At 45.0% G+C, this 26,683-nt stretch overlaps 1 protein-coding gene across 1 annotated transcript in view; it reads right to left on the bottom strand.

Moving 5' to 3' along the window:
• The window catches only part of slc1a8b (solute carrier family 1 member 8b), a gene marked incomplete at both ends in the record, with an annotated part of 46,187 nt that continues 19,504 nt past the window's right edge, over positions 1 to 26,683 (bottom strand). Inside the window, 8 exons of the mRNA XM_084308516.1 lie at positions 1 to 147; positions 4,142 to 4,304; positions 4,419 to 4,553; positions 4,753 to 4,947; positions 6,807 to 7,040; positions 15,149 to 15,248; positions 17,964 to 18,177; positions 23,885 to 23,927. Of these exons, the coding sequence (XP_084164642.1) occupies positions 1 to 147; positions 4,142 to 4,304; positions 4,419 to 4,553; positions 4,753 to 4,947; positions 6,807 to 7,040; positions 15,149 to 15,248; positions 17,964 to 18,177; positions 23,885 to 23,927 (1,231 nt within the window). The remainder of the gene's footprint in view (positions 148 to 4,141; positions 4,305 to 4,418; positions 4,554 to 4,752; positions 4,948 to 6,806; positions 7,041 to 15,148; positions 15,249 to 17,963; positions 18,178 to 23,884; positions 23,928 to 26,683) is intronic.

Below are 26,683 nucleotides of genomic sequence, written 5' to 3'. Positions count from 1 at the left end.
TCAGACTTGGAAGAGGTTGTGGCAGGTCGTGTGTTTCTCCGACACGCTGTCTCCTTCCACCTCGTACACTTGGTCGCAGCTGTGGGCCATCAGGGGAGCCTCGGACAGCGCCACACTCTGGTTACTGAAGGACACCACCGTGTCTCTCTGTGGGGGAAACGCTTCAGTTTCATGCGTGCACCTCATGGTACCAAAGCACCTCAAAGGCGCTAAAAACAAGATTACAAACATCACAAAACAAACTGGTCAGACTACTACTTGACCTTACCCCCAGAACCCACCTCACCCCTGCCCACTTTGACAACCTAGGATGGCTTAGAGTAGACGACAGAGTACAGCAACTTGCAATGGGCCTGGTCTACAAGATACACTATACGACTAAGGTACCCATGTACATGTCAAAATACTTCCCAAAGGTCAGTGAATACCACAACCACTACACCAGAGGAAGCTCAACAAATCATGTTAAACCCAGATTCGGCTCAAACAAGGGACTAAACACGTTTCGCAATTATGCCACATCAATGTGGAACGCCATACCCAAAGCTGTAAAGGAATGTGAATCCCTACCCACATTCAAAACTGCTCTTAAAGAGCACCTACGGGAGGCTGCAATTCGAAACTGGCCACCGTAAATGCCCAAACCCCCCACCACCTCCTAATAGACAGTCTCCTCCCCACCGCATGTATATATTCCCTCTCCGCCGTATGTATATTTCTCTCCCACCCACCCCCTCCAAATGTACAGTCTCCACCCCACCGTATGTATATTTCTCTCCCACCCACCCACCCACCCACCCCCTCCTAATGTACAGTCCCCTCCCCATCATATGTATATACTCTGTCAGGATCTAGGGGTAACAGTACTGTATATTTGTATACCGTTTATGTCACAAATGTATCAGTACTAAATACCTACAGTATATGTCCCTATGCCATAAATGTCATGTATGTTGTGTATGTCATAAATGTCTATATGAATTGAAAATGGGGGACCCTGATGTAAACAAGACAAACGTCTTTCTCAGGTCTGCATCCCCTTAACAATTGTGTGTATTGAGCTGTACTGTATTGTACCCATTCTGCAATCTGTTAAATAAAGTTTTCATTCATTCATTTCATTTTCTTATTTCATGTATTCCTCATTTAACTCATTGACCGCCACGCTCTTTCCCCATCTTTACTCAATGGCGCCAGTGTTATTGACCATTTTCGCGATGTTTGCAGACCCATCGTGTGTTCTGTATTATAGCTATGGAGACAATAGTATGGCTCATTTGACAGGCATTGTTCATAGTCCATCACTGACTAACCAGTTAATTTATACATACTGTAGTTTCCAAAATAATCCAGTCTTTTTTCATAGATTGCGAGATATGACGCGTTATATGCAATATGCCCAAATCGTTCGGGTTGCTCGCCTGAAACCCCAAATACTTCCAAATCAAAGGTATATACCATGTACATATGTATCTTCACAAAGTCATCAACAAAACTGCGATCGTTACCAAAAGCATGTTTTAGGTCCGGTAAAATACGACACTGTGATCGGTACAAAAACATGTTTCAGGTTCGGTAAAATAGACATAGGATAGACCTTACCTTAGCCAGAAGGTACTCTAAAAAGAATAATCCCCAGTGATCCCATCACGATTACTCGTGTATACGGCGATACTGCCACCTGGCAGGATTAGATCGTCATTGCGATTTTAACTCTTTGGGGCACCATACCCGAGTATAGTCGGGTTATCTCGCCAACCGTTGAGCGCCAAAACCCGAGTATACTCAGGTTTAGATCCTTTGATATTTTTCTTTGATCCCCGTTCTATAGGGTCAGCCGGAGCCCTCTAGGTCTCCCTGGCTCATCTGCCTACGTTGGAATTGCAATGACGATCGAATCTCACCAGGTGACAGTATCGCCTACCTTTTGAACTGAAATGGCTTGGTGTGGATACACCTTTTCCTTTTCTTTTTTTTTGCACAGGCTCCTCCTCGGAGACAGACACAGCGTTCGCCACGAGATTTTGTTGCCTGAAGCCTATTTCCCATATACACGAGTATAGACATATACATGGGTAATCGCGATGGCGATGCGATCACTGGGAATTATTCTTTTTGGAATACCTTCTGGCTAAGGTAAGGTATATTCTATGTCTATTTTACCGAACCTGAAACATGTTTTTGTAACGATCACAGTGTTGTGTTTTACCGGACGTAAAAATAGGCTCGACAAACACGATCGCAGTTTCTAGTTGAAACGACCCCCCCCCCCCCCCCCCCCTTGATGAAGGCACATATGTACATGGTATATACCTTTGATTTGGGAGTATTTGGGGTTTCAGGCGATTAACCAGAACGATTTTTGGGCTTATTGCATATAACGCGTCATATCTTGCGATCTATGGAAAAATACTGGATTATTTTGGAAAGGGGCGATGTTTAGCGTGTAGCGTGTAACAAATTACAGTGTGTAGAAATGAACTGATTAGTCAGTAATGGACTATGAACAATGCCTGTAAAATGAGCCATACTATTGTCTCCATAGCTATAATACAGAACACACAATGGGTCTGCAAACATCTCTAAAATGGTCAATAACGCTGGTGCCATCCAGTACAGATGGGGAAAGTCGGTGGCACTCAAAGAGTTAACGTAGGCAGCGGTGCAAGGGAGATACAGGGAGGTCCGCGTGAGTGGTTAGAATGGGGATCAGAGGAAAAATATCAAAGGATCAAAACCCGAGTATAGTCGGGTTTGGCGCTCAGCGGTTGGCGACGAAACCCGACTTTACTCGGGTTTGTCGCAGAAAGAGTTAAAGGAACATGCCAACATTTTGGGAAATTAGCTTACCGTCTTCTCCAGAGAGAGACAAGAAGATAGAAAGCTATCTGGCTGCATGTTAGCCTAGCTTAGCACAATTAATGGAAGCGGACAGTAGGGGTGGGAATCACCAGAGTGAATGAATGAATGAATGAAAACTTTATTTAACAGATTGCAGAATGGGTACAATACAGTATGGCTCAATACACACAATTGTTAAGGGGATGCAGACCAGAGAAATACGTTTGTCTTGTTTACATCAGGGTCCCCCATTTTCAATTCATAGTGACATTTATGACATCATGACATTTATGGCATAGGGACATACATGACATACAGGTATATAGTACTGTTACATTTATGACATATACGATATGCAAATATACAGTACTGTTACCCATAGATCCTAACAGAGAATATATACATATGATGGGGAGGAGACTGTACATTAGGAGGGGGTGGGAGAAAAAATATACATACGGTGGGGAGGAGACTGTCTATTAGGAGGGGGGGGGGGGGGTTGGACATTTACGGTGGCCAGTTTCGAATTGCAGCCTCCCGTAGGTTTTGAATGTGGGTAGGGATTCACATCTTTTTACAGCTGTGGGTAGGGCGTTCCACATTGTTGGCCTCACGATACGATATTATCACGATACGATAGTATTGCGATTCAAAATATATTGCGATATGCTGAGTATTGCGATATGTTGCGATTTATTACCTTTTTTCAACTGCAAAGTAAAACTTTGTCAACATGTTTTATCTAATAAAATAAAGTTTTCAGTCTGTTCATCTCACTTCAATAATTCTTATTGCAGCAAATGGGATTTTCTCAAGCAGACAGATGTCAACACTGTAATAATCTGTGTTGCATGTACCTGACAAACTGAACTGTTTGTATTACAGTCATATTCCAATTTAACTGAATGAACACATGTGCGTGTGTGTGTGTGTGTGTGTGTGTGTGTGTGTGTGTATAATAAAATATCGATACTTGGCATCCTTGTATCGATACAGTATCGCCACACAAAGTATTGCGATACTATACTGTATCGATATTTCCCCCCACCACTAGCAGACAGTGCTGGTTAGCCTAGGCATTGTCCAACTAACACCTCTCCCGAAGGCTTCCATTCATTGTGCTAAGCTAGGCTAACGTGCAGCCAGAAAGGAAACTGGTATCTATGTTCTTGTCTCTCTCTGGAGGAGACGGTAAGCTAATTTCCCAAACTGTTGGCGTGTTCCTTTAAGCCTCTGGGACACGTGGGGGGGGGGGTTAGATACTGGTGTTTGCTGTGGATGATGAGGCTCTCTCTCTTACCCGGGGGGTCTGTGTGTCAACACTTGTAGATCCGTAGCTACACCTGGACTCTGAGCTCTTCTCCAAGGTGGGTGTCTGCTCGAAGTCCTCCCTGCACACGTGAGCCATGATCCCCGCGGCGAAGGCGTCCCCGAGGACATTTATCATCGTACGGAAACGATCCCTGCAAATCAGCCCAGAAACATTTCAGTTTACGACAACAGCACGTAAAAAAAAAATATTCCCTCATCCACTCTTTTACAGTTATGGTATAATTCTGTTTTGAGTGATAACTCACAGGACCCAATCGATGGCCACGATCAGTGTGATGTCAGCGGCTGGTAACCCCACAGAGGTCAGGACGATCACCATGGTTACAAGACCAGCCTGAGGAATCCCAGCCGCTCCGATGCTGGCGGCTGTCGCTGTGATGCTGGAGACAGAAGGGCGAAGGTGTCAGGGGTGTGAGGTCAGAGGTCAGAGTAGTGTTCTGATGTCAGGGGTGTGAGGTCAGAGGTCAGAGTAGCTTTCTGAAGTCAGGGGTGTGAGGTCAGAGGAGTGTTCTGAAGTCAGGGGTGTGAGGTCAGAGGAGTGTTCTGACGTCAGGGGAGGAGAGGTTCAGACGTTCTCACCTGATGGTGACCAACTGGCCAAAGTCCAGCTCATACTCGTTGATCTGCGCGATGAAGATGGCGGCAACCGCCTCGTACAGCGCCGTGCCGTCCATGTTGATGGTGGCGCCCACTGGCAGCACGAAGCGGGCAATCTGCCGGTCCACGCCACAGTTCTCCAGGAGGCACTTCATGGTGATGGGCAGTGTGGCCGAGCTGCAGGCGGAGAGGGAGGGAGGTTATGGTCCTGTGACTTCAATTCAAACCTTTATTTAAACTCAAAAGGCAACTGAGGTTTCCCTTATTTATAGTCACCTTGAGTGTACATACAGAGTTAAAGTAACACGCCAACATTTTGGGAAATTAGCTTATCGTCTTCTCCAGAGAGACGAGAAGATAGATACAAGTTTCCTCTCGGTGGGTTCAGTAGAAAGCTATCTGGCTGCACGTTGTCATGTCATTTTTTCTTTTTGATCCACTTTTTCTCCCATTTTCTATATTTTCTCCCATCCCAATTTCGTATCATCCAATTCAACCCTCCCCTGTCACGGACGCTGTTTCTTGCCTCCCACAAGCCGGCTGCAATGTGGACTAAGTCATACATAGCACAAGTCCCCTCCGGTACTTGAGGTAACAGCAGTCGCATCTTTTCACCTGCGCAGCTCGATCTCTCAGTGGCAAGGAGTAACGCGTGGGAGGCTCACGCTGCCCCCGACACTTCCTGATTCTACTGCGCAGGCGCACCAACCGACCTGTAGGAGTCGCTGTCCACAACGCCCGATCCCCACCCATCAGTTTCCCACCCCCTAATACGGCCAATGTGTATTAGTACGGACGACCAGCTAAACTGAAAGCAAATGTGGAGCGCTGGGCTCGAACTGACGAGCCCAGCGTCTCCAGCATTTCGTGGCGAGCGCCTTGCCCACTACGCCACGTAGCCGCCCGTTGTCATGTCATTTAACCTTAATTTACTCAGGGTAGGTTTTCAGAATTGTTCTAAGAATAGCTTAGCACAATGAATGGAAGCGGACATGGCCGTGTCCAACTAACACCTCTCCCGAAGGCTAACCGGCCATGTCCGCTTCCATTCATTGTGCTAAGCTATTCTTAGAACAATTCTGAGAACCTACCCTGAGTAAATTAAGGTTAAATGACATTGACTGATAAATATGACAGTCTTCGTGCTACACAGTGATGTGCAGCACATTGGCACCAGCAGTCTGACAGTCGTATGTGTGTAGACTGTAGAGGACTGCCCATCCTGCAGACGTCTCAGAGTTTTTTCTAAACTATTAATGGAAACTTGATTCACACACAGCTAGAAGGTCCTGGGTTCGATTCCCACTTGGGGACCAGGTTGCCGGGTTGCCAGTTACTCGGGTGGGGTATCTCCCGGGCCTTTCTGTGTGGAGTTTGCATGTTCTCCCCGTGATCGCAAGGGTTTCCCCTCCTGATGAGATAAACCCAATGGAAAAACATGCACAACAGATCGCTAACGCTGTCGCGTCCCTGACGAAGACGTACAGGAGCACTTGGATTGGTCCCCGGGCGCGGCGCACGCTGCAGCCCTTGTCTGCTCCCAGCTGCCCTTGGGGGGGAAGGACGACGGGATGGGAAGTGCAGAGAACATTTCATCAGAGACTCAGTGCATGTGTGTGTGTGTTCCTGTTGGTCGCCCATCGCATGTGTGTGTTAAATCTGCATGACAAATAAAGACTACTTCTTCTTCTTCTGATCGGGACCGTAATATGAATCGCGCTCGAATCGGGGGAATAATGGGCGCAGATGCCTGGCTCCTGAATGACCTATGCTCCCCAAAGAGCAAAAGGGTTTAATCCAAATTAATCCGATCTCCGCCGAGTCCTACCTGGACGAGGTGGCCAGCGCGATGACCAGGGCCTGATGTAGGTGAGTCCTACCTGGACGAGGTGGCCAGCGCGATGACCAGGGCCTGATGTAGGTGAGTCCTACCTGGACGAGGTGGCCAGCGCGATGACCAGGGCCTGATGTAGGTGAGTCCTACCTGGACGAGGTGGCCAGCGCGATGACCAGGGCCTGATGTAGGTGAGTCCTACCTGGACGAGGTGGCCAGCGCGATGACCAGGGCCTGCAGGAGGCCCCTGATGTAGGTGAACGGGTTCTTCTTGGTGATGAGATAGAAGAAGAGGGGCAGCAGGATGAGGCCGTGAACAAACAGACCGGCCATCACTGTGATGAAGTACAGCCCCAGCTTCTCTCCCAGGTGGGCCGGGTCGTGCATGTCCAGGATCTTCCCCGCCACCAGGAACACGATACCGAACGGGAAGTACCTGCATGGAGAAGCAGAGAGAGAGAGAGAGAGAGAGAGGGGGGGGGGGGGGGGGAGAAAGAGAGAGAGAGGGGGGGAGAAAGAGACAGAGAGAGATAGAGGGAGGGGGGGGAGAAAGAGAGAGAGAGAGAGGGGGGGAAGAGACAGAGAGAGAGAGAGGGGGGGGGGGAAAGAGAGAGAGAGGGGGGGGAGAAAGAGAGAGAGAGAGGGGGGTAGAAAGAGACAGAGAGAGAGAGAGGGAGGGGGGGGAGAGAGGGAGAGGGGGGGAAAGAGACAGAGAGAGAGAGAGAGAGAGAGAGAGAGAGAGAGAGAGGGGGGGGGGAGAAAGAGAGAGAGAGAGGGGGGGGGGAGAAAGAGACAGAGAGAGAGGGAGGGGGGGAGAAAGAGACAGAGAGATTGAGAGAGAGAGAGAGAGGGAGAGGGGGGGGGAGAAAGAGAGAGAGAGGTGTAAGATAAGATATTCCTTTATTGATCCCCTTGGGGAATTTCGGGCATCATACCAACTGCTGCCCTCTGGTCGAAGGTACAGATCCATCCAGTCCGGTACTAGCAGACTGACCAACAGCCTGTGTCCAAGTTCAGCTCCAACTCCATAGTGAAGTTTGCGGACGACACAGTGGTGGTGGGGTTGATCTCGGACAACGACGAGAAGGCCTACCGGGAGGAGGTTGAGGTACTGGAACAACAGCCTGCTCCTGAACATTGGTAAAACCAAGGAGCTGATCGTGGATTTTAGGAGGAGACAGCAGGAGACACACAAACCACTGAGGATAAATGGGGCTACCGTGGACAGGGTGAGCAGCTTCAAGTACCTGGGGGTCCACATCTCAGAGGAACTGACATGGACAACACACATAGACTCAGTCGTAAAAAAGGCGAAGCAGCGCCTCTACCACCTGAGACAGTTAAGGAAGTTCAGAGTATCTGGGAAGATACTCCAGTCCTTCTACTCCGGAGCTGTAGAGAGCATCTTGACTGGAAACATCACTGCCTGGTAATGCAACAGCACGGCACAGGACAAGAAGGCCCTACAGAGAGTGGTGTGCTCAGCCGAGCGTACCACGGGTATTGCACTACCAACCCTGCAGGTCCTATAAAACAAGAGGTGCAAATCCAGAGCCTGCAGGATAATAAAAGACCCTCACCACCCCAACAACAGCCTGTTCATGCTGCTGCGGTCAGGCAAACGCCTGCAAGCACCAGTAACAAGGACAGAGAGACTTAGGCTCAGCTTCTTCCCCCAGGCCATCAGAGCCTTGAACACTGAACTCTCCACGCACAAGCACACATGAGCACACACACAACACACACACTGTACACGCTCACACACTAGCAGCCACTTTAACTTTAACATCAGCACACACACACTCATGCTGCACACGCTCACACTATGGACACTTTACAGAAGGAAAGATCACTTTAACAATAGTATAGCTTGAGATCGTATAATATAGCATTGTATAGCAGTGTACATAAAGACCCAATGCCTCATCCGTAGCTAACAGTGTACTGCACTGCCACAGGACCTAGCATGTCCTACCATGCTCTGTAAATAGCTCATGTACAGATACCGATATGCCTACTTTGTTTACTTGTTTATTACACTATGTCGCTCTATTGGTTGGACTCTTATTATTATTACTTGTATTATGCACATCGTTGCGGGCGAGACCCCCCGCATTTCACTGTATACCTGTATGCCGTGACAAATAAAACTCTTGTATCTTGTATCTTGAGCCTCTATCCACAGGCTGCTCAACGATCAACTTGCCCCCTCTCGCACCTCCCATTCCCAACCCCCGGTGACATAACTCCCACTTTTACATTACAACAATAACTGTGAACCGGACTTGCATTGCTGCACTATACACTATTCCATCCATTGCAAGCCTAGTCGTAAGGATGAAAGGTGCTCTGAAAGAGGAGTTCGACCCAGGAAGGAATAGAGCACCTAAAAACAGAGGGATGCCTGTTTGCGATCCCCTGATGTAGTCAAACATAGAATAATGAACTGTGAGACGAAATAACGATTTTTTTTTGCTTCCTCCTTTTCGATACTATTTAACTTTATTAATAATAGGAGGAGGGACTTTAGACTTCATCGTCTTCATTATTCCGCAGGAAAAAAGACATGGTAGTCGATGCTATGTGCTCACGACATGGCACGCTTGTGTACAATGTGTAAAATGCCTTATAAATCATGTAAAAATGCCTTAATCTATACACACACTCCTTAAATAATAAAAATCAAGTGGTACTTCAAACATTGCCGACCCTTTAAACATGCCTTCATTTCAGTCAGGGGTTAAACACCTTAATCAGTAATGTCACGGTAAAGTTACCTTCATTTCACTTGGTTCCATCCAATTCTACTCGATTATCTTATTGAATGTATTTCTTAATTGACCTTATTTCATAATAATGTTATTTCAAGGGTTGATTAAGGCGTGAGATTAAGGGCTTCCGGTTCCGTACGGTGTTTGTCTGTTCTTCCAGCCTCACGTGTTGTTGTGTAACTGAAGCTCGTGCCACCTGCATTCAGGCTCAGTGTGCAGCGCACAGCACTGTACATACAGTACTGTATCGTTGTCCTTAAGCTTAAAGACCAGACTTAAAGCTGCTTTACCACCAACTCACCTTCTGCTCACCTCGTCCACAGACTGATCTGTGGTTCACCTGAGTGGCAAGTGACCAGTGGTGCAGTGGTGAACGAAACAGCAAGTAAACCATATGGTCACAATGAGGCACATAACTACAGATATAATAGAAGAAACCATGATATGGAAATAAGGAAAGTGTTATTTTATGCTTTTTAAAAGGAGCTCAATTAGAGATTTTGAACATTAATATGGACGTGTTTGTCGTCCACGTCAGACTCGGTGTGAACGCATCGAGGAGGCAATAATGGAGCGTAAATCCTGGTCAGAACAACCGGGCGGATGATGATATATATATAGACTACAAAATATATATAGACTACAATATATATAGACTATAATACAGTATATAATATATATAGACTACAATATATTTGCATTTGTTAGCCATGCTAGCGATCTAAACAACCAATTAACGCCAAAGCTAGATATGTAAAAGGTGAAAGACTCACACTCACATTGATTGATTGATTGATTGAACATTTTATTAACAGATTGCAGAATGGGTACAATACAGTACGGCTCAATACACACAATTGTTAAGGGAATGCAGACCAGAGAAAGACTTTCGTCTTGTTTACATCAGGGTCCCCCATTTTCAATTCATCATCACAGCCATGCTGATTTGGCTAAATGATATACAGACATTTTTGTTTGAAACAACTTTTAGTCAGGGGAGTGTCATGGTTTCCCCATAGAGCTCCATTATACTTTTAGTCAGGGGAGTGCTATGGTTTCTCCATAGAGCTCCATTATACTTTTAGTCAGGGAAGTGTCATGGTTTCTCCATAGAGCTCCCTTATACTTTTAGTCAGGGGAGTGTCATGGTTTCTCTATAGAGCTCCCTTATACTTTTAGTCAGGGGAGTGTCATGGTTTCTCTATAGAGCTCCATTATACTTTTAGTCAGGGGAGTGCCATGGTTTCTCCATAGAGCTCCATTATACTTTTAGTCAGGGGAGTGTCATGGTTTCGCTATAGAGCTCCATTATACCTTTAGTCAGGGGAGTGCCATGGTTTCTCCGCTAAATCACGAACGAATGTTCTTCATCTTAACACATTCAGCGCCAATCACGACTATAGTCGGGTTATCTCGCCAGCGGTTGAGCGCCAGAACCCGACTATACTCGGGTTTTCATCGTCACCTGCTAGGTGGCAGTATCGCCTACCCTTTAAAACCATATTTCACACTGTGTTCAATTTTATATGGTCCGGGGGCGGAGAATGGGACCCGGGCAAGTGAAATGCTTCATTCGAGCCACTTGGAACGCGTCCAGCACACTTGATGCATAGTTTGTCCCATTTCATATCAGGGACCCGATGGACATCAATACTGGAAATCGCGATCAGACAATTGGAATATTAATTTTGGAATACCTCCTAGCAAAGGTAAGGACTATATGACGTCAATCCTACTCTGATCCTACAATGAGCATCACAAAACGACCCCCCCCCCCTTTGATGCCTTCATGATGAAACATAATACCTATTATATACCTTTGATTTGGAAATAGTATCGTGTCCAGGCGAGCAACGCAAACGACTTTCGCAAAAAATGCACATAGCGCTCCATAACTCAGCTTCCAGGAATTAGCCCGGATCACTCTGAAACTATACAATATTCACCACGGGATAACACGTGAACGTATACATGAAAAAATCTACTCTTTTTTACATGTTGGACGAGAGATAGTGACTGTCAAATGAGCCATAGTATTGTCTCCATAGCTATAATATAGAATATAGATATAGCTCTTCAAACATCGTGAAACACCGTGAAAATGTCCATATTTTTAAGCGTGGCCACAGGCAGCGCAGATGGGGATTAAGAGTGGCGCTGAAAGTGTTAACGCGTAATCTGGTTTAGCCCTGTAATCTTAATCCAGCGTGTCCATATTACAGTGTGTGTGTGTGTGTGTGAGTAATTTGATCTGTAATCTGAAACTAATGTGTCTGTGTTCATATGTGTTAGCTGCAGGCTAACGTAGGATGGCCATATTGTGATTTCCAAAAAAGAGGACTCTCTCCCCCCAGCCTCAAGATACTTAAATGATACTCGAAGTATGCCTCCTCTGTATGGATAGACAACTATTATTTATATTTTATATAACAAAATAATATCTCTCTATAACCAAAGTTACTCAACATGCTTTATTATGCCTAAAGTAATCTCTCTGACAAATCTCAAAGAAATAACTTAAAAATCAACCTATAACAAAATAATATCTCTTTTCAAGGCTTACTGGACAAAATAAATAACAAAAAAAAATATGAATTAATGTTCTAAATAATACCTCTTCTGTATTAGAAAATCCAGCTTTAAAAAATATATATTTGTATCTTTTCAAAGTAAATTATAAAACAGTAACCTCACAAAGATACTAATTTAAAAGTGCACTATGCAGTTTCGGATTTGTTTACATTTGCATAACTTGCCATTAGTGTACACAATGAATTTATTACACACGTAATCCTTAGAATTATTGTATCATTCATAAGCATCTTATATCATCATACATCAAACGCTGCATACTTCAATCAATTCTGTCAACTTTGCCATTAAACTCGCCTCACCACAGCTTTATTTTTAATGTCTTTCTGTGTCTATGTGAGCTTTGAGATCTCCAGCACCTTTATTAGACACAGAAACATATGGTCAAGCTTTGCACGTGCTGGTCCGATCTGTCCGCTTCCTCCTCTGTTTGTGCGTGAGCATAGTAGACCCGCCCACAAAGCAGTCTTCTCTGGTAATACGTCACATCACACGCAACAGAGTACCGTAGTATTCGATGCAACACGCCAGTCAATTTAAGTACATCATATTGGACCCGGACATTTTCGTGAATTTATAAACCCCCCCGGACGCCCCGGACAGGGCGTGAAAAGAGGACATGTCCGGGCAAAAGAGAACATTTGGTCACCCTAGGGCCTAGGCTAACGGAGTATGCCTGAGTTTCGTAAAAGTCAGTCAAAGCTTACCATAAGCACGAGCAGTGAACTCCAAGCCCACGTGACTGAACTCAAACTGGAAAGAAACAGACTAAGAAATGATGTAAACTCCATGATCAAAACAGCAAAAAAAATTCATCAATGACAAAACCGAGGAAAACAAAAACAAACCACGTGAACTTTGGAAATTACTCAATAACCAACTAGGCTGCAGTAAAAAACTTAAAACCAGATTCTCAAACATAAACATAAAGACGGACAACACGCTCATCACAGAAAAGCTGGATGTAGCCAATTACTTAAATAGTTTCTTCACAAACATAGCCACAACACTGGTAAACAAACTACCCTCCCACTCAGGGCATTATGGGGTAGAACACATAGTAGCATACTACAAGAACCTAGGGGTCCACAAAGACGACTTCAAACTGGAAATGGTAACAACAGATGAGGTACTCAAAAAACTGAGCGCCCTCCAACCCAACAAGGCCACTGGCCATGACAACATCCCCTCCAAATTCCTCAGAGACTCAGCAGCCGCCATCACCCCAGTCATCACACACATAATAAACCTCTCCATAAAACAGGGACACGTCCCCAAGGACTTCAAAATTGCGAGAGTGACCCCTCTGCACAAAAAAGGCAGTAAATTAGACCCAGGCAACTACCGCCCTGTTTCTATCCTTACCTCCATCTCGAAAGTCATGGAGAAAAAGGTATACGAACAGGTCGAAAAAGACCTTGCGGAAAAAAATCTAATCTACGAATTCCAATCTGGCTTCAGAACATCCCACTCCACTGACACATGCCTTCTCTATTTAAACGACCACATCAAACAAGAGGTGGACGCGGGCAAATACTGCGGCATGGTCATGCTGGACCTACAAAAGGCCTTCGACACTGTCAATCACACCATTCTGATTGACAAGCTAAAAGCAATTGGTTTTGATAGTCTATCAGTGAGCTGGATGCAATCCTACCTGGAGGGGAGAGAGCAGATGGTGGAGGTAAACGGTACCCTATCCCCCCCCCTCACAGTAAGCTGTGGTGTTCCACAAGGAAGCATACTAGGTCCGCTACTGTTCCTAATTTATGCAAATGACATGTCGTCAGCTTGTGACTGCAACTTGTTCCTGTTTGCGGACGACTCAGCCCTGCTGGTCTCTGACAAGAACAAGTTACAGGTTGAAAAAACCCTCAGCTCAGAACTAGGCAAAATCTGCATATGGCTCGCTGATAACAAACTATCATTACACATGGGCAAAACAGAGTCCATTCTCTTCGGTTCAAATAACAAACTCAGCAAGACCGACGGCTTCTCAGTTACAGTGGGTGACAATATTGTCACAAGGAAAGAAGATATTACCTACCTGGGTTCCATCCTAGAGGCAAATCTTTCCTGTGACAAAATGGCATCCAATGTAATAAAAAAAGTCAACCAACGAACTCGATTCTTGTACCGGATCTCCTCACTGGTAAACAAGAATACCCTGAAGACTCTAGCAGGAGCACTCATTCAAGGGTACTACGACTATGCTTGCACCTCATGGTACCAAAGCACCTCAAAGGCGCTAAAAACAAAATTACAAACATCTCAAAACAAACTGGTCAGACTACTGCTTGACCTTACTCCTAGAACCCACCTCACCCCTGCCCACTTTGACAACCTAGGATGGCTTAGAGTAGACGACAGAGTACAGCAACTTGCAATGGGCCTGGTCTACAAGATACACTACACGACCAAGGTACCCATGTACATGACAAAATACTTCCCAAAGGTCAGTGAATACCACGATCACAACACCAGAGGGAGCTCCACAAATCATGTTAAACCCAGATTCGGCTCAAACAAGGGACTAAACACGTTTCGCAATTATGCCACATCAATGTGGAACGCCCTACCCAAAGCTGTAAAGGAATGTGAATCACTACCCACTTTCAAAAACACTCTCAAAAAACACCTAAGGGAGACTGCAACTCGAAACTGGCCCCTGTAAATGTCCGAACACAACCCCCTCCAATGTACAGTAAATTACCAAGTATGGTCTTGTCAATAATCCAATGTACAGTTTTGTTTGTACAGTTGTACAGTGTCCCCCACCCACCCCTCCTACCCAACCCCCCCCCCCCCCCCACTCCTACCCAACCCCCCCCCCCACCTCCAATGTACAGTCCCCCCCCACCCCCACCTACCCAATCCAATGTACAGTTTCTACGTCAAATGTATATACTCTTTTTTTTCTGGACTCTTTTTGTATCACAAACAGTACTGTAATTGCAAATCTGGTATGTCATAAATGTATAGATGTAGCAGTACTGTCTATCTGTATGTCATGTATGTCATATATGTTACGATGAATTGAAAATGGGGGACCCTGATGTAAACAAGACGAAAGTCTTTCTCTGGTCTGCATCCCCTTAACAATTGTATGTATTGAGCTGTACTGTACCCATTCTGCAATCTGTTAATAAAGTTTTCAATCAATCAATCAGTAGAGACTTGCCACATGGCTGCATTGATGATCTTCATCACACACTCGTTGATGCACAGACACACGTTGACCAGCGGGGCGCCACGCTCCCCCATCTTCCCCAGCAGCAGACCTGCATGAGGGCACAAGATTACATTCGATTTGATTAGATTAGATAAAAATGTATTGTCATCATGCAGCACAAGTACAGTACAACAAAAATAAGTTTCTCATTCAACCAGAGTGCAAATGTAACAGTAAAGTGCAACAGCAATATACAACATTTACAGGATATTAAACTGGCTACTGTGGTATCATTCTCTGCTCAAACTATTATGGAATATGGGTATATTTGTTGAGTCTTGAGTCCCAAAGGTCAACGGCTCCAGAAAAAGGGTGAACTTGGTAAAGGACCAGTGCACCACACACCTTAGATAGGTTCTATTTTCTACCCAACAGTTAGTTAAAATACATGGGTTTTAGAAGTAATCATATATTGGCAAAACTAGAAAAGAGATCAGTAGGATACATAGGCTTTTTAAAATAGCCCAAAAGTAAGGTAATATCGTTTAGATTAAGGCAATTAAGATACTCTGCCAAACTGCCCTCTCTGTCTCTGAAAACATTCAATACTATGTGGGCTGTCTGTTAAAAGGAGGCCTTGCGTTAGAAGGGATTAGCATTCTCATCTTAAAGTTAACTACAGCTGCCCTTTTCCCCCACGGGGGGGGGACAGGTAAAACAATAGGTTGTGAGTGTCTGGCAGGCCGACTTGAACATTTCAAAGGCTGGCGCTATTGACAAAGCAGACGGGGACAAAAGATGGCAGGAGGTCGCACCCAGGCATTGATTAGAACTCCCTCAAACCAGTTTTGGTCACAGGATACGAGTTGACCAGATTAGCAGAACAGACTGGTGATCTCTGACCCCCAAATTGCTATTTTGTCCCAAATTAGGAAACCATCAATAAAGACCCTTTTATTTAACTTCATAGGACCATTTAGGGTTGCTAAACAGTAAAATAATATAGATTCCCACAAAGAAAAGAATAAATAGGCTAAAGAAAGCAATTAGACTATTCTCTACTGTTGTAAAGTCTAAGTTCTTCCAGTAAATACAGTTAATGTGTAATGTCATTAGAAAACTAAGCTAACATCCAAGATAAGGTTATAGAATTATTAAATGCAACAGGACTGTCTCAAAACCAAGAGGGACAACAATAGCTAACAGTTGAAGATTCTATATTCAACAAAAAAATATAGGCTTCTTTGTTCTTATCAAAAAACCATCAATAAGGCTAAACTTAGTTATTAGGCTCCAATTTCGATCAGAAAAACGACAACATTCACGATCAAGTATAGTCATTGCTAAATTCTTAAACTATTAGACAGTAAAAATAGATACTGGGGTATAAAACGTTAACTAAGTGAAATAGAGAAATATCCTCTTAGAGACATTAAGCCGGCCTCTCCCAGGGTCATAGGTGACGCCGGGCCTACTCAAAATGGCCGCTCTAGGTTTTCAACCAATCAGGATGTAGGGATACTCCCCTCTGACGTAATAATCTAGCGTATTCCAGGAGGAGGAGTCTAAGCTTTAAAATAGCATGCGCGACAGATAGAGAAAACACACACGCTTTTTGAAACCACCCATGCAAGGAGGAGAATCGGAGAGGAACTGCTGGAAGTTGAGAACGAGAAAAGAATCACTTTGTCCCTTAGGAGAAGCCACCGCCAGCTCATCAGCAATTGAGGACCATTCTTTTTATTGTATTTGATTATTCTGGTATTAATGACAAACGGCATAGTGTTTGCTTCCATTAATATTATTGCACATATTCCTTTTCCATTGAACCAGATCGAAGTTGTTCACTTTTGGACTCTGAAATAAAGCCGGATCTGAACAGTAAACAACTTCTCTCCTCCTCATTGATGCTTTCTCCGCTGCCGTCCTATAAGACCGTGTTGGTCTTATCAGTAAATAGGGTTTAAGGTGAAATTTAGAACACAACGCAGGGTAGGTTAGATAGAGGATTTTAAAGGAAAATCCTTATTCCCTAAATACGATACTACAAAATATACAAACTAGTACTACTGAGTGTAGTGCTAATAAGATGTACAGAATTGTAGTATAATGTTGTACAAACACATATACTATATATATATATGTATATACTGTATAAACATTGACGTTTAAGTGTTTAAGTGTGTGTGTGTGTGTGTGTGTGTGTGTGTTGGTGCATGGCATGACTGTGTCAGTGCTTGCATTTGGTAAATGGACTGCATTTATACAGCGCTTTTGTCCAAAACATATGCCTTACCCATTCACTCACAGGCCAATGGTGGAGGCAACCATGCAAGGTGCCGACCTGCTCATCGGGAGCAGTTAAGGGTTAAGTGTCTTGCTCAAGGACACTTTGACATGCTGTCGGGAGGAGCGGGAATCGAAACCAGGAACCTTCCCGACGAATGCTCTACCTCCTGACTGGCTTTGATTGTCTTGAATCAAATGCTTGCTTTGATAAATAGTATATGGTGCATTTATATAGCGCTTTTATCCAAAGCGCTTTACAATATTTGTTCCTCACATTCACTCACACAATCACACACCGATGGCAGACGCAACCATGCAAGGTGCCAACCTGCTCATCGGGAGCAATTAGGGGTTAAGTGTCTTGCTCAAGGACACTCCGACACACTGCCCGGGAGGAGCGAGAATTGAACCGGGAACCTTCTGATTACCAGACGACCGCTGAGCCACTGTCGCCCCGATGTTTGAGGTTCGCTCGCTGTGTGATGTCAAACTAAGGCGTGTCGGACGTGTGCAGTGAACGTGTCGCGTCTCTCACCCATGGTGGCGGAGAAGATGACGATCCCCAGGACGTTCATGCCCTTGCTGTTCCCGGGGACGATTCTGTATTTGAGGTCGGGGGCCGGGGTGATCTCCAGGAAGACAGGGTGGCCCAGGCTCGGGTTGTAGTAGTCGGGCATCACATACAGATAGTTGACCTGCGATTCCTTTACGTCGGAGTTGTGCATGATAGGCACCAGGTCTGTCCGGTACTACGGGGGTGAGAAGAGCAGCAGAGGTGAGTTGTTAGAGGATTGTGTGAGGATTTTCCTCCACAACCTTCACTGGCTCCCAACGAAATACCAGATACACTTAAAAAAAAACTGCTCATCACATTTTCAATTTTTTTTATCCACTTTTTCTCCTCTTTTTTAATTTTTTTCTCCCATCCCAATCCCAATGTGCCAATTCTTCCCTCCCCTGTCTTGAACATTGCTCGCATATGCCCCCCACTGGCCGGTTGTAGGGAGGATAGAAGCCTTGCATCACGTGTCCCCTCCGGTACACGAGGAGGCAGCCTGTCACATCTTTTCACCTGCCAGCGCGGACTCTCATTGGCGAGGTGTAACGTGTGGGAGGCTCACACACTACCCCCGCCATTTCCTGTCTCTGCTGTGCAGGCTTCCCCAACCGACCTGTAGGAGTCGCTGTCCACAACGTCCAGATTACCACCCATCGACTTCCACCCGCTAACTCTGCCAATTGAATTAGTATGACGGCCGGCACAAGCCGGAGGCAGCGCTGACAGCCGGAGTCGAACCCGGTGTCTTTTGCGTTGGTGACGAGTGCAATGTCCGCTGCGCCACCCAGCCGCCCCTATGCTCATCACATTCTTTATTTTTATTTATTGAACGTTTATTTAACCAGGCAGGTCAGTTAAAGGGGAACTATTTTACTATTTCTTTCACTATTTGGGCACTTTTACACAATTCCTGTGAGTCTATGGAACACCTCTGTAATATATATATATTTTTTTATTCATTGTTTTGTATTTCTAATCAAGTCCTCAAAAACAGCATTTTTCTACCTCAAGATCTCGAGCTGTTTTGAGCCTGGGCTCCTAAACCACTGCGCAGCGTCGTGTTCGCCTGAACATTAACATGCAGCAGTGACTATATGACATCACATATAGGCACATTTTCAAACGACTCAGTTCAGTGAGGGTGAATATTGTGAGAGGAGAATTGGAAGAATGCGCCAATATGAGAATTTTGAGACATAGATCATATTAATATAAGTTCACATAGCTAGGAAACAATGCTAAACACTCAAAAAGGCCATTTATAAGATAGTTCCCCTTTAAGAACAAATTCTTATTTACATTGACGCCCTGGCGAGAGGACAAAAGGTCCCCTCGAAGGGTAACAGGGAAAGGGGACGTGCTTTTTTAAAGTAAAATAAATAGAAAAGAGACAGATACATCACAGAGGTAAGGGAAATAATTAAAACACGCATCAAACAACCAAATCAAAGTACAAAGGGGCATACATGAAGCAGAACAGTCCATTTACAGTTGAAAGGCTGGGTGACAGTTGCAGGTGTGTGTGTGAACAACTCTGCGATAGAGTCCTTAGAAGTAGTGAGGGGGATCAATTTGTAATTTTTTTTTTATCTACTTTTTCTCCCCATTTTCTATTTTTCTCCCATCCCAATTTCGTATTATCCAATTCTACCCTCCCCTGTCTCGAACGTTGTTAGACCATGCCTCCCACTGGTCGGCTGCAATGTGGACGAAGCCTTGCATCACGTGTCCCCTCCGGTACACGAGGAGGCAGCCGTCGCATATTTTCACCTGCACAGCACGATCTCTCAGTGGCAAGGAGTAACGCGTGGGAGGCTCACGCTGCCCCCGTTGCTTCCTGATTCTGCTGTACAGGCGCACCAACCGACCTGTAGGAGTCGCTGTCCACAACGTCCGATTCCCACCCACCGGCTTTCCCACCCCCTAATACTGCCAATTGTATTAGTATGAACGACCAGCCAAGCCGGAAGCAACGCAGAGAGCTGGGCTCGAACCCAGCATATCCTGCGTTAGTGGCGAGCGCTTTGCCCACTGCGCCACTTAGCCTCCCAATTTGTCCATTTTCAAAGTGTTTTGCATCTCGTTCCAACTGCTGGGAGCAGGAAACTGGAAGGAGGGTTGACCGAAGGAAGTGTTAACACAGCTCTGGTGTTATAGGGACATTCAAAGCCCTTGTAGTGGCAGGTCGGGTTACATTCTCTCCATGTAAGCAGAGGCACATGATTGAACCACAGGTCATTGGAGGACAGAACTGAGAGGTTACTGTGACCTCAGAATCTAAGCACAAACGTGTTTGTTAGACATGAGTGAGCTGGAAGGAGGGCACCATAATATATTAATATGATAATAATAATTATCTTCCTTGGAAAGAAGGGAGCGTTCTTTTCCCTGGGAGAGAGCCAGGTCTCTATTCCGAGAAAGGGGAAGGGACACTGGGTGTTTAAATACAACTCTCGACACGACAGAAGGGAGAAGAAAAAGGAGAGCGGGTCGTGTGTCACTGAGACATCGACAGAAAGCGCTTCTTGGAGTCCGATTAATAGTTAAAGGCCGGCTGGTCTATCGTTTTAGACTTTAAGGCAATATACTGTATGTATTTGTAAACGCATGGACTACTTTGTAATAAAACCACTTCTAAAGGAATCTGATCTCATCCGGATTTACAAAATCCACCACACCCTCAACAACCTGCCCCCCCCCCCCCCCACCTCTCTCACCTCCTCCATCGCCACACCCCTACCTCTCTGACCTCCTCCATCACCCCTACCTCTCTCACCTCCTCCATCGCCACACCCCTACCTCTCTGACCTCCTCCATCGCCACACCCCTACCTCTCTGACCTCCTCCATCACCCCTACCTCTCTCACCTCCTCCATCGCCACACCCCTACCTCTCTCACCTCCTCCATCGCCACACCCCTACCTCTCCTCTCTCCTCCATCACCCCTACCTCTCTGACCTCCTCCATCACCACACCCCTACCTCTCTGACCTCCTCCATCACCCTTACCTCTCTGACCTCCTCCATCACCACACCCCTACCTCTCCTCTCTCCTCCATCACCCCTACCTCTCTGACCTCCTCCATCACCACACCCCTACCTCTCCTCTCTCCTCCATCACCCCTACCTCTCTGACCTCCTCCATCACCACACCCCTACCTCTCCTCTCTCCTCCATCACCCCTACCTCTCTGACCTCCTCCATCACCACACCCCTACCTCTCTGACCTCCTCCATCACCCCTACATCTCTGACCTCCTCCATCGCCACATCCCTACCTCTCTGACCTCCTCCATCACCCCTACCTCTCCTCTCTCCTCCATCACCCCTACCTCTCTGACCTCCTCCATCACCCCTACCTCTCTGACCTCCTCCATCACCACTACCTCTCTGACCTCCTCCATCACCCCTACCTCTCTGACCTCCTCCATCACCCCTACCTCTCCTCTCTCCTCCATCACCCCTACCTCTCTGACCTCCTCCATCGCCACACCCCTACCTCTCTGACCTCCTCCATCACCCCTACCTCTCTGACCTCCTCCATCACCCCTACCTCTCTGACCTCCTCCATCGCCACACCCCTACCTCTCTGACCTCCTCCATCACCCCTACCTCTCTGACCTCCTCCATCACCCCTACCTCTCTGACCTCCTCCATCACCCCTACCTCTCTGACCTCCTCCATCACTACACCCCTACCTCTCTGACCTCCTCCATCACCCCTACCTCTCTGACCTCCTCCATCACCCCTACCTCTCTGACCTCCTCCATCACCCCTACCTCTCTGACCTCCTCCATCACCCCTACCTATCTGACCTCCTCCATCACCCCTACCTCTCTGACCTCCTCCATCACCCCTACCTATCTGACCTCCTCCATCACCCCTACCTCTCTGACCTCCTCCATCACCTCTACCTCTCTGACCTCCTCCATCACCCCTACCTCTCTGACCTCCTCCATCACCCCTACCTATCTGACCTCCTCCATCACCACACTCCTACCTCTCTGACCTCCTCCATCACCCCTACCTCTCTGACCTCCTCCATCACCCCAACCTATCTGACCTCCTCCATCACCACACCCCTACCTCTCTGATCTCCCCTACCTCGTTCCACTTTTAAGTTATATTGTTGGGAGTTATACTTTGAGTTCAGGGCAGGATGGCCTAGAATTTATTTCACAGTATATTTAAAATGTTGGATGGTAACGGTATATATTAGGGGTGTAGACATTTCTCGATTCTAAGATGTGATGCAAAGCGTTTGTGGACGATTCTGCATCGATGCAGTGACAGAACATAATCGATTATTAAAATTTAAAAATAAAAAAAAAGCTTTGGGATTTGCTCCACAACTATAAAGCGCCCTACAAATCAAATATATTATTATTATTATTATTATTATTATTATTATTATTATTATTATTATTATTATTATTATTATTATTATTATTATTATTATTATTATTATTATTATTATTATTATTATTATTATTATTATTATTATTATTATTATTATTATTATTATTATTATTATTATTATTATTATTATTATTATTATTATTATTATTATTATTATTATTATTATTATTATTATTATTATTATTGTATTATTAAAGCTAGTGCTCTGGTCATGCATCCACTCAACTCATAGAAAAATACAGCATCGGGCTATGCTAAAAGTATTGATACTAATACTGATACTAATAAAAAGAGTATTGAACCATTTTTAACAGCTGGGTATCGAGATACCTTTCTAGTATCTGTATCATGCAACACTAGTAAAGCTATTTATTTTGACATTCTGATTTAAGAACTTTCTAAATAAAAGTTAATTTATCTGACTGCTTATATTAATTGATGAAAAAGTAGCCATGTGCAGTAATATAGATTATAAAATTGAGGATGTAATATATTATTGAGCTGCATCAAGATGCATCGTAGAATCCAATCGAATCGTTGACAGCTGAATCGTAATCGAATCGTGAGGCCAGTGAAGATTCACAGCTCTAGTATATCACAATATTGTTTTTCTTATGATAATAATACAAATTTCTAATGTATTAAGCTACGCAGGGGAACGCGTTGTAATGTATTAAGCTACTGTACGCAGGGGATTGATTGATTGATTGAAAACTTTAATTAACAGATGAAAATTAATGAATATCGCTAATAAAAGAAATAACGATTATCGACGATATCATCGTGACTGGCGCTGAATGAATTAAGCTACTGTACGCAGGGGAACGTATTGTTTTTTTTTCTTTTTATCTTTTTCCCCCTCCTTTTTCCTCAGATTTTTCTCCCATCCCAATGTTAGTCGTTATGCCAATTCCCAATCCCCTTCCTGGTCACTGCGCACTTACCCCCCACAGTCGGTCTGGGAGAGTGGGGGCTATCACGTGCTTCCTCCGACACACGTCTAGCCAATCAACCGCTTCTTTTCACCTGGCAGCGCGGACTTTCACTGAGAGGGTGTAACGTGTGGAAGGATCACACTACCCCCCTTAGAGCCTATCCGCGCTGAGCAGGCGCCCCGACCGAACTGTAGGAGTCGCTGTTTACAACGACCCGGACCCACCCCTCCAGCTTTCCCACCCTCTAATACTGCCAATTGTATTAGTGTGAACGGCCAGCCAAGCTGGTGACAACGCCGGGAGCTGGATTCGAACAGCGTCTCCGGCGTTGGTGACGAACGCAATCTCCGCTACGCCACCTGACCGCCCCAGGGGAACGTATTGTAATGTATTAAGCTACGCAGGGGAACGTGTTGTACTGTATTAAGCTACTGTACGCAGGGGAACATATTGTAATGTATTAAGGTATGCAGGGGAACGTGTTGTACTGTATTAAGCTATTGTGTCACCCCATGGTTTCAACATCACCCTTTGCCTCCACTCACCTGTTGAAACGTGGCCTCGACCAGATTGGATGGGATCATGTTCCTATAAAAGACAGAAGAGGTTTTTTGTCAGATACCATGTCATTAGATTAAAACACGACTCAAGTACAAGTACAATTTATATGTGTAATTGTATTCATGCCAAGCTCGGGATATCTTTTCAGCTCTTTGTTTTTAGCGTGTGTATACAAAGTGGATGACTTTTGAGACTATTTCTCAATTAAGCTAAATGGAGTAAGTCGTGTCGGAGTTGACGCTCTGAAGACTTTCCAGCTCTACTGTCGTGTGAACAGAGCAGATGACTTTGAGACTATATACAGCTATATATATATATATATATATATATATATATATATATATATATATATATATATATACCCATATTGGTCTGAATATACCTGCATATAACCCCTCATATACTTGCTTGTACACCTGCACATAGCTCTGTATGATAGCATGTACAATAATGCTGTATATACCATATATTTATTCCCATCGCATATATATACCTATCCTCAACTGTCTGTACTTACCTGCACATAGTACTTTACTATATCTATATCTGTACATATCCTACTCTTATTAGTTACACTGCTGGCCAGTAGTAGTCATACTGTCTCTATTTATATAATACAAATGGCGACCAAATTATGAACTCTGTACACATACATCTGATTAGCACTACACTCAGTAGTACTCATTTGTATATTTTGTACCCAGTTTAACCACCTGTACATTCTATATTGCTGTTGCACTTTACTGCTACACACAACTGCCTGTTGTGATTGGAGGATCAGGAAAAGAGTGTGGCTTGAGGTAGGTCAACTGGACCATACTGGACAATCACCAGTATATTGTTACATTTGCACTCTGGTTGGATGCCAAACTTATTTCCGTTGTACTGTACTTGTGCTGTATGATGACGATAAATTTGAATCCAACCTAATCTAATCTGTATTTAGAAAGTACACATTACTAATTCCGACGGCAGGCGTTAAGCCTTCAAGCGGGCAGAAAAGTGGCCATTTCTTAACTTGAACTTGAGGACTGCATACTTTTTTTGCAAACCAAAACAACATACTTTATACTTATAGCACATGCATGAGCCTGGTCTCTTTTGAAAGATGACATTCTGAAGTTTCTGATTCCAAAAAATTCACTTTTAGTGCTAACGTAATAGAGTGCCATAGGTCTGAACTTGAGGTGTAAAAAAAACGTGTTACTCAAGTTTTTCTGTAGTAGTTAGTAGTCCAGAGGTAGTATTTGCCCAGAAGGTGGTATGGCTTATAAATCCAGACAGAGCCATAGCCTGACGCCTTATGTAGTACATATCCAAATTTCATAAAGATCCATTCAGAAATGAGTGATTAGGAGTGATTTTGGTAAACTATGTACAAAGAAAAACTCAGTTTTCTCATAGACTTCAATTCATTCGGCTGTTTTGCTCTTCCTGTTTTCGTGTTTGTTCGTGTTTTTAGTATTTTTTATTTAGATCCCCATGTGGGGTATCATTGGAAAGCCACACTCATTGGCTACAATGATCCACAATAATTTTCGAGATCGGATCTAGATTGACGGAACTACTACTAATCCTTTCAATTTCACCATTGTTACACTCTATCGCCCTCCAGGTCCACTTCACAGATGAGCTGGACATGCTTCTAAGCTCCTTACCGGAAGATGGTACCCCTCTCCTTCTATTGGGCGACTTCAACCTGCCTGACTCATCTCAGTCAGTCATAGTGGTCTCCCTCCTACAATCGTTTGACCTGACTCCCACTGCCATGCCTCCCACCCACAAAGCAGGCAACTCCTTGGGTCTCATATTTTCCCGTAGCTCCAGCATCATTAACACCACGGTAACTCCCCTACATGTATTTGACCATTCCTTCATAAACTTCTCACTAACTCTCACGCTTAACCGAAAGGTCTTCACCCCAACTCATACCGTCTCACTCAGACGCAACCTGCCCTCCCTATCCCTACCCTCTCCTCTGACATACTATCCGCTCTACCTTTGAGTGACACCTTCTCTGCTCTCTCCACAGAGATAGCAACCTCCACCCTCCTCTCAGCCCTTGCAACCTCCTTCGACAAGTTCTGTCCCCTCGTTGAGAAACCTGCCCGCCGTTCCCCACCCAGTCCATGGCTGACAGATCCAGTAAGAGAACAAAGACAGGTCCTGAGAGCGGCTGAGAGGAAGTATAGAAAGTCACGCCTCACTGCTGACATCGACACATATCACAACCTCTTGTTAACATTCTCCAAAACCATTACTAATGCCAAAGCTTATTTCATTCACCATAGGATCGAGGCCTCTGTCAAGAATCTTCGCAAACTGCATGCTACCATGTCCTCCCTCCTCACCCCCCCCCCCCACCCCCCCTCCCTCATCTTTCTCTGCCGAAGACTTCGCAATCTTCTTTGAGGAAAAAGTGGAGAACATCCGCAGCTCCTTCTCCCAACCCCCACCCATTCCAAATGCTGAATCGAGAACCTCATCCTTCACTCTGTCATCTTTTTCTCCCATTACAGAAGCCGAGACCCTGACACTGGTAATGTCGAACCGTCCGACTACATGCCAGCTGGACCAGCTACCCTCTCCACTCCTCCAGACCATAGCACCAGACATCCTCCCATTCCTAACTGCAACCATCAACTCCTCACTCAACTCGGGGGTGGTCCCGACCTCCCTAAAACAAGCCAGAGTCACGCCGCTCATAAAAAAACCAACCCTGAACCCCACCGTCATAGGCAACTACCGTCCTGTCTCTCTTCTCTCCTTCCTTTCTAAAACAC

The sequence above is a fragment of the Notolepis coatsorum genome (assembly GCF_963971535.1).
Source record: "Notolepis coatsorum genome assembly, chromosome: 2".
Lineage (NCBI taxonomy): Eukaryota > Metazoa > Chordata > Actinopteri > Aulopiformes > Paralepididae > Notolepis > Notolepis coatsorum.
The sequence above is the reverse complement of the archived record's forward strand: the minus strand, read 5'-3'. Positions and strand labels throughout refer to the sequence as shown.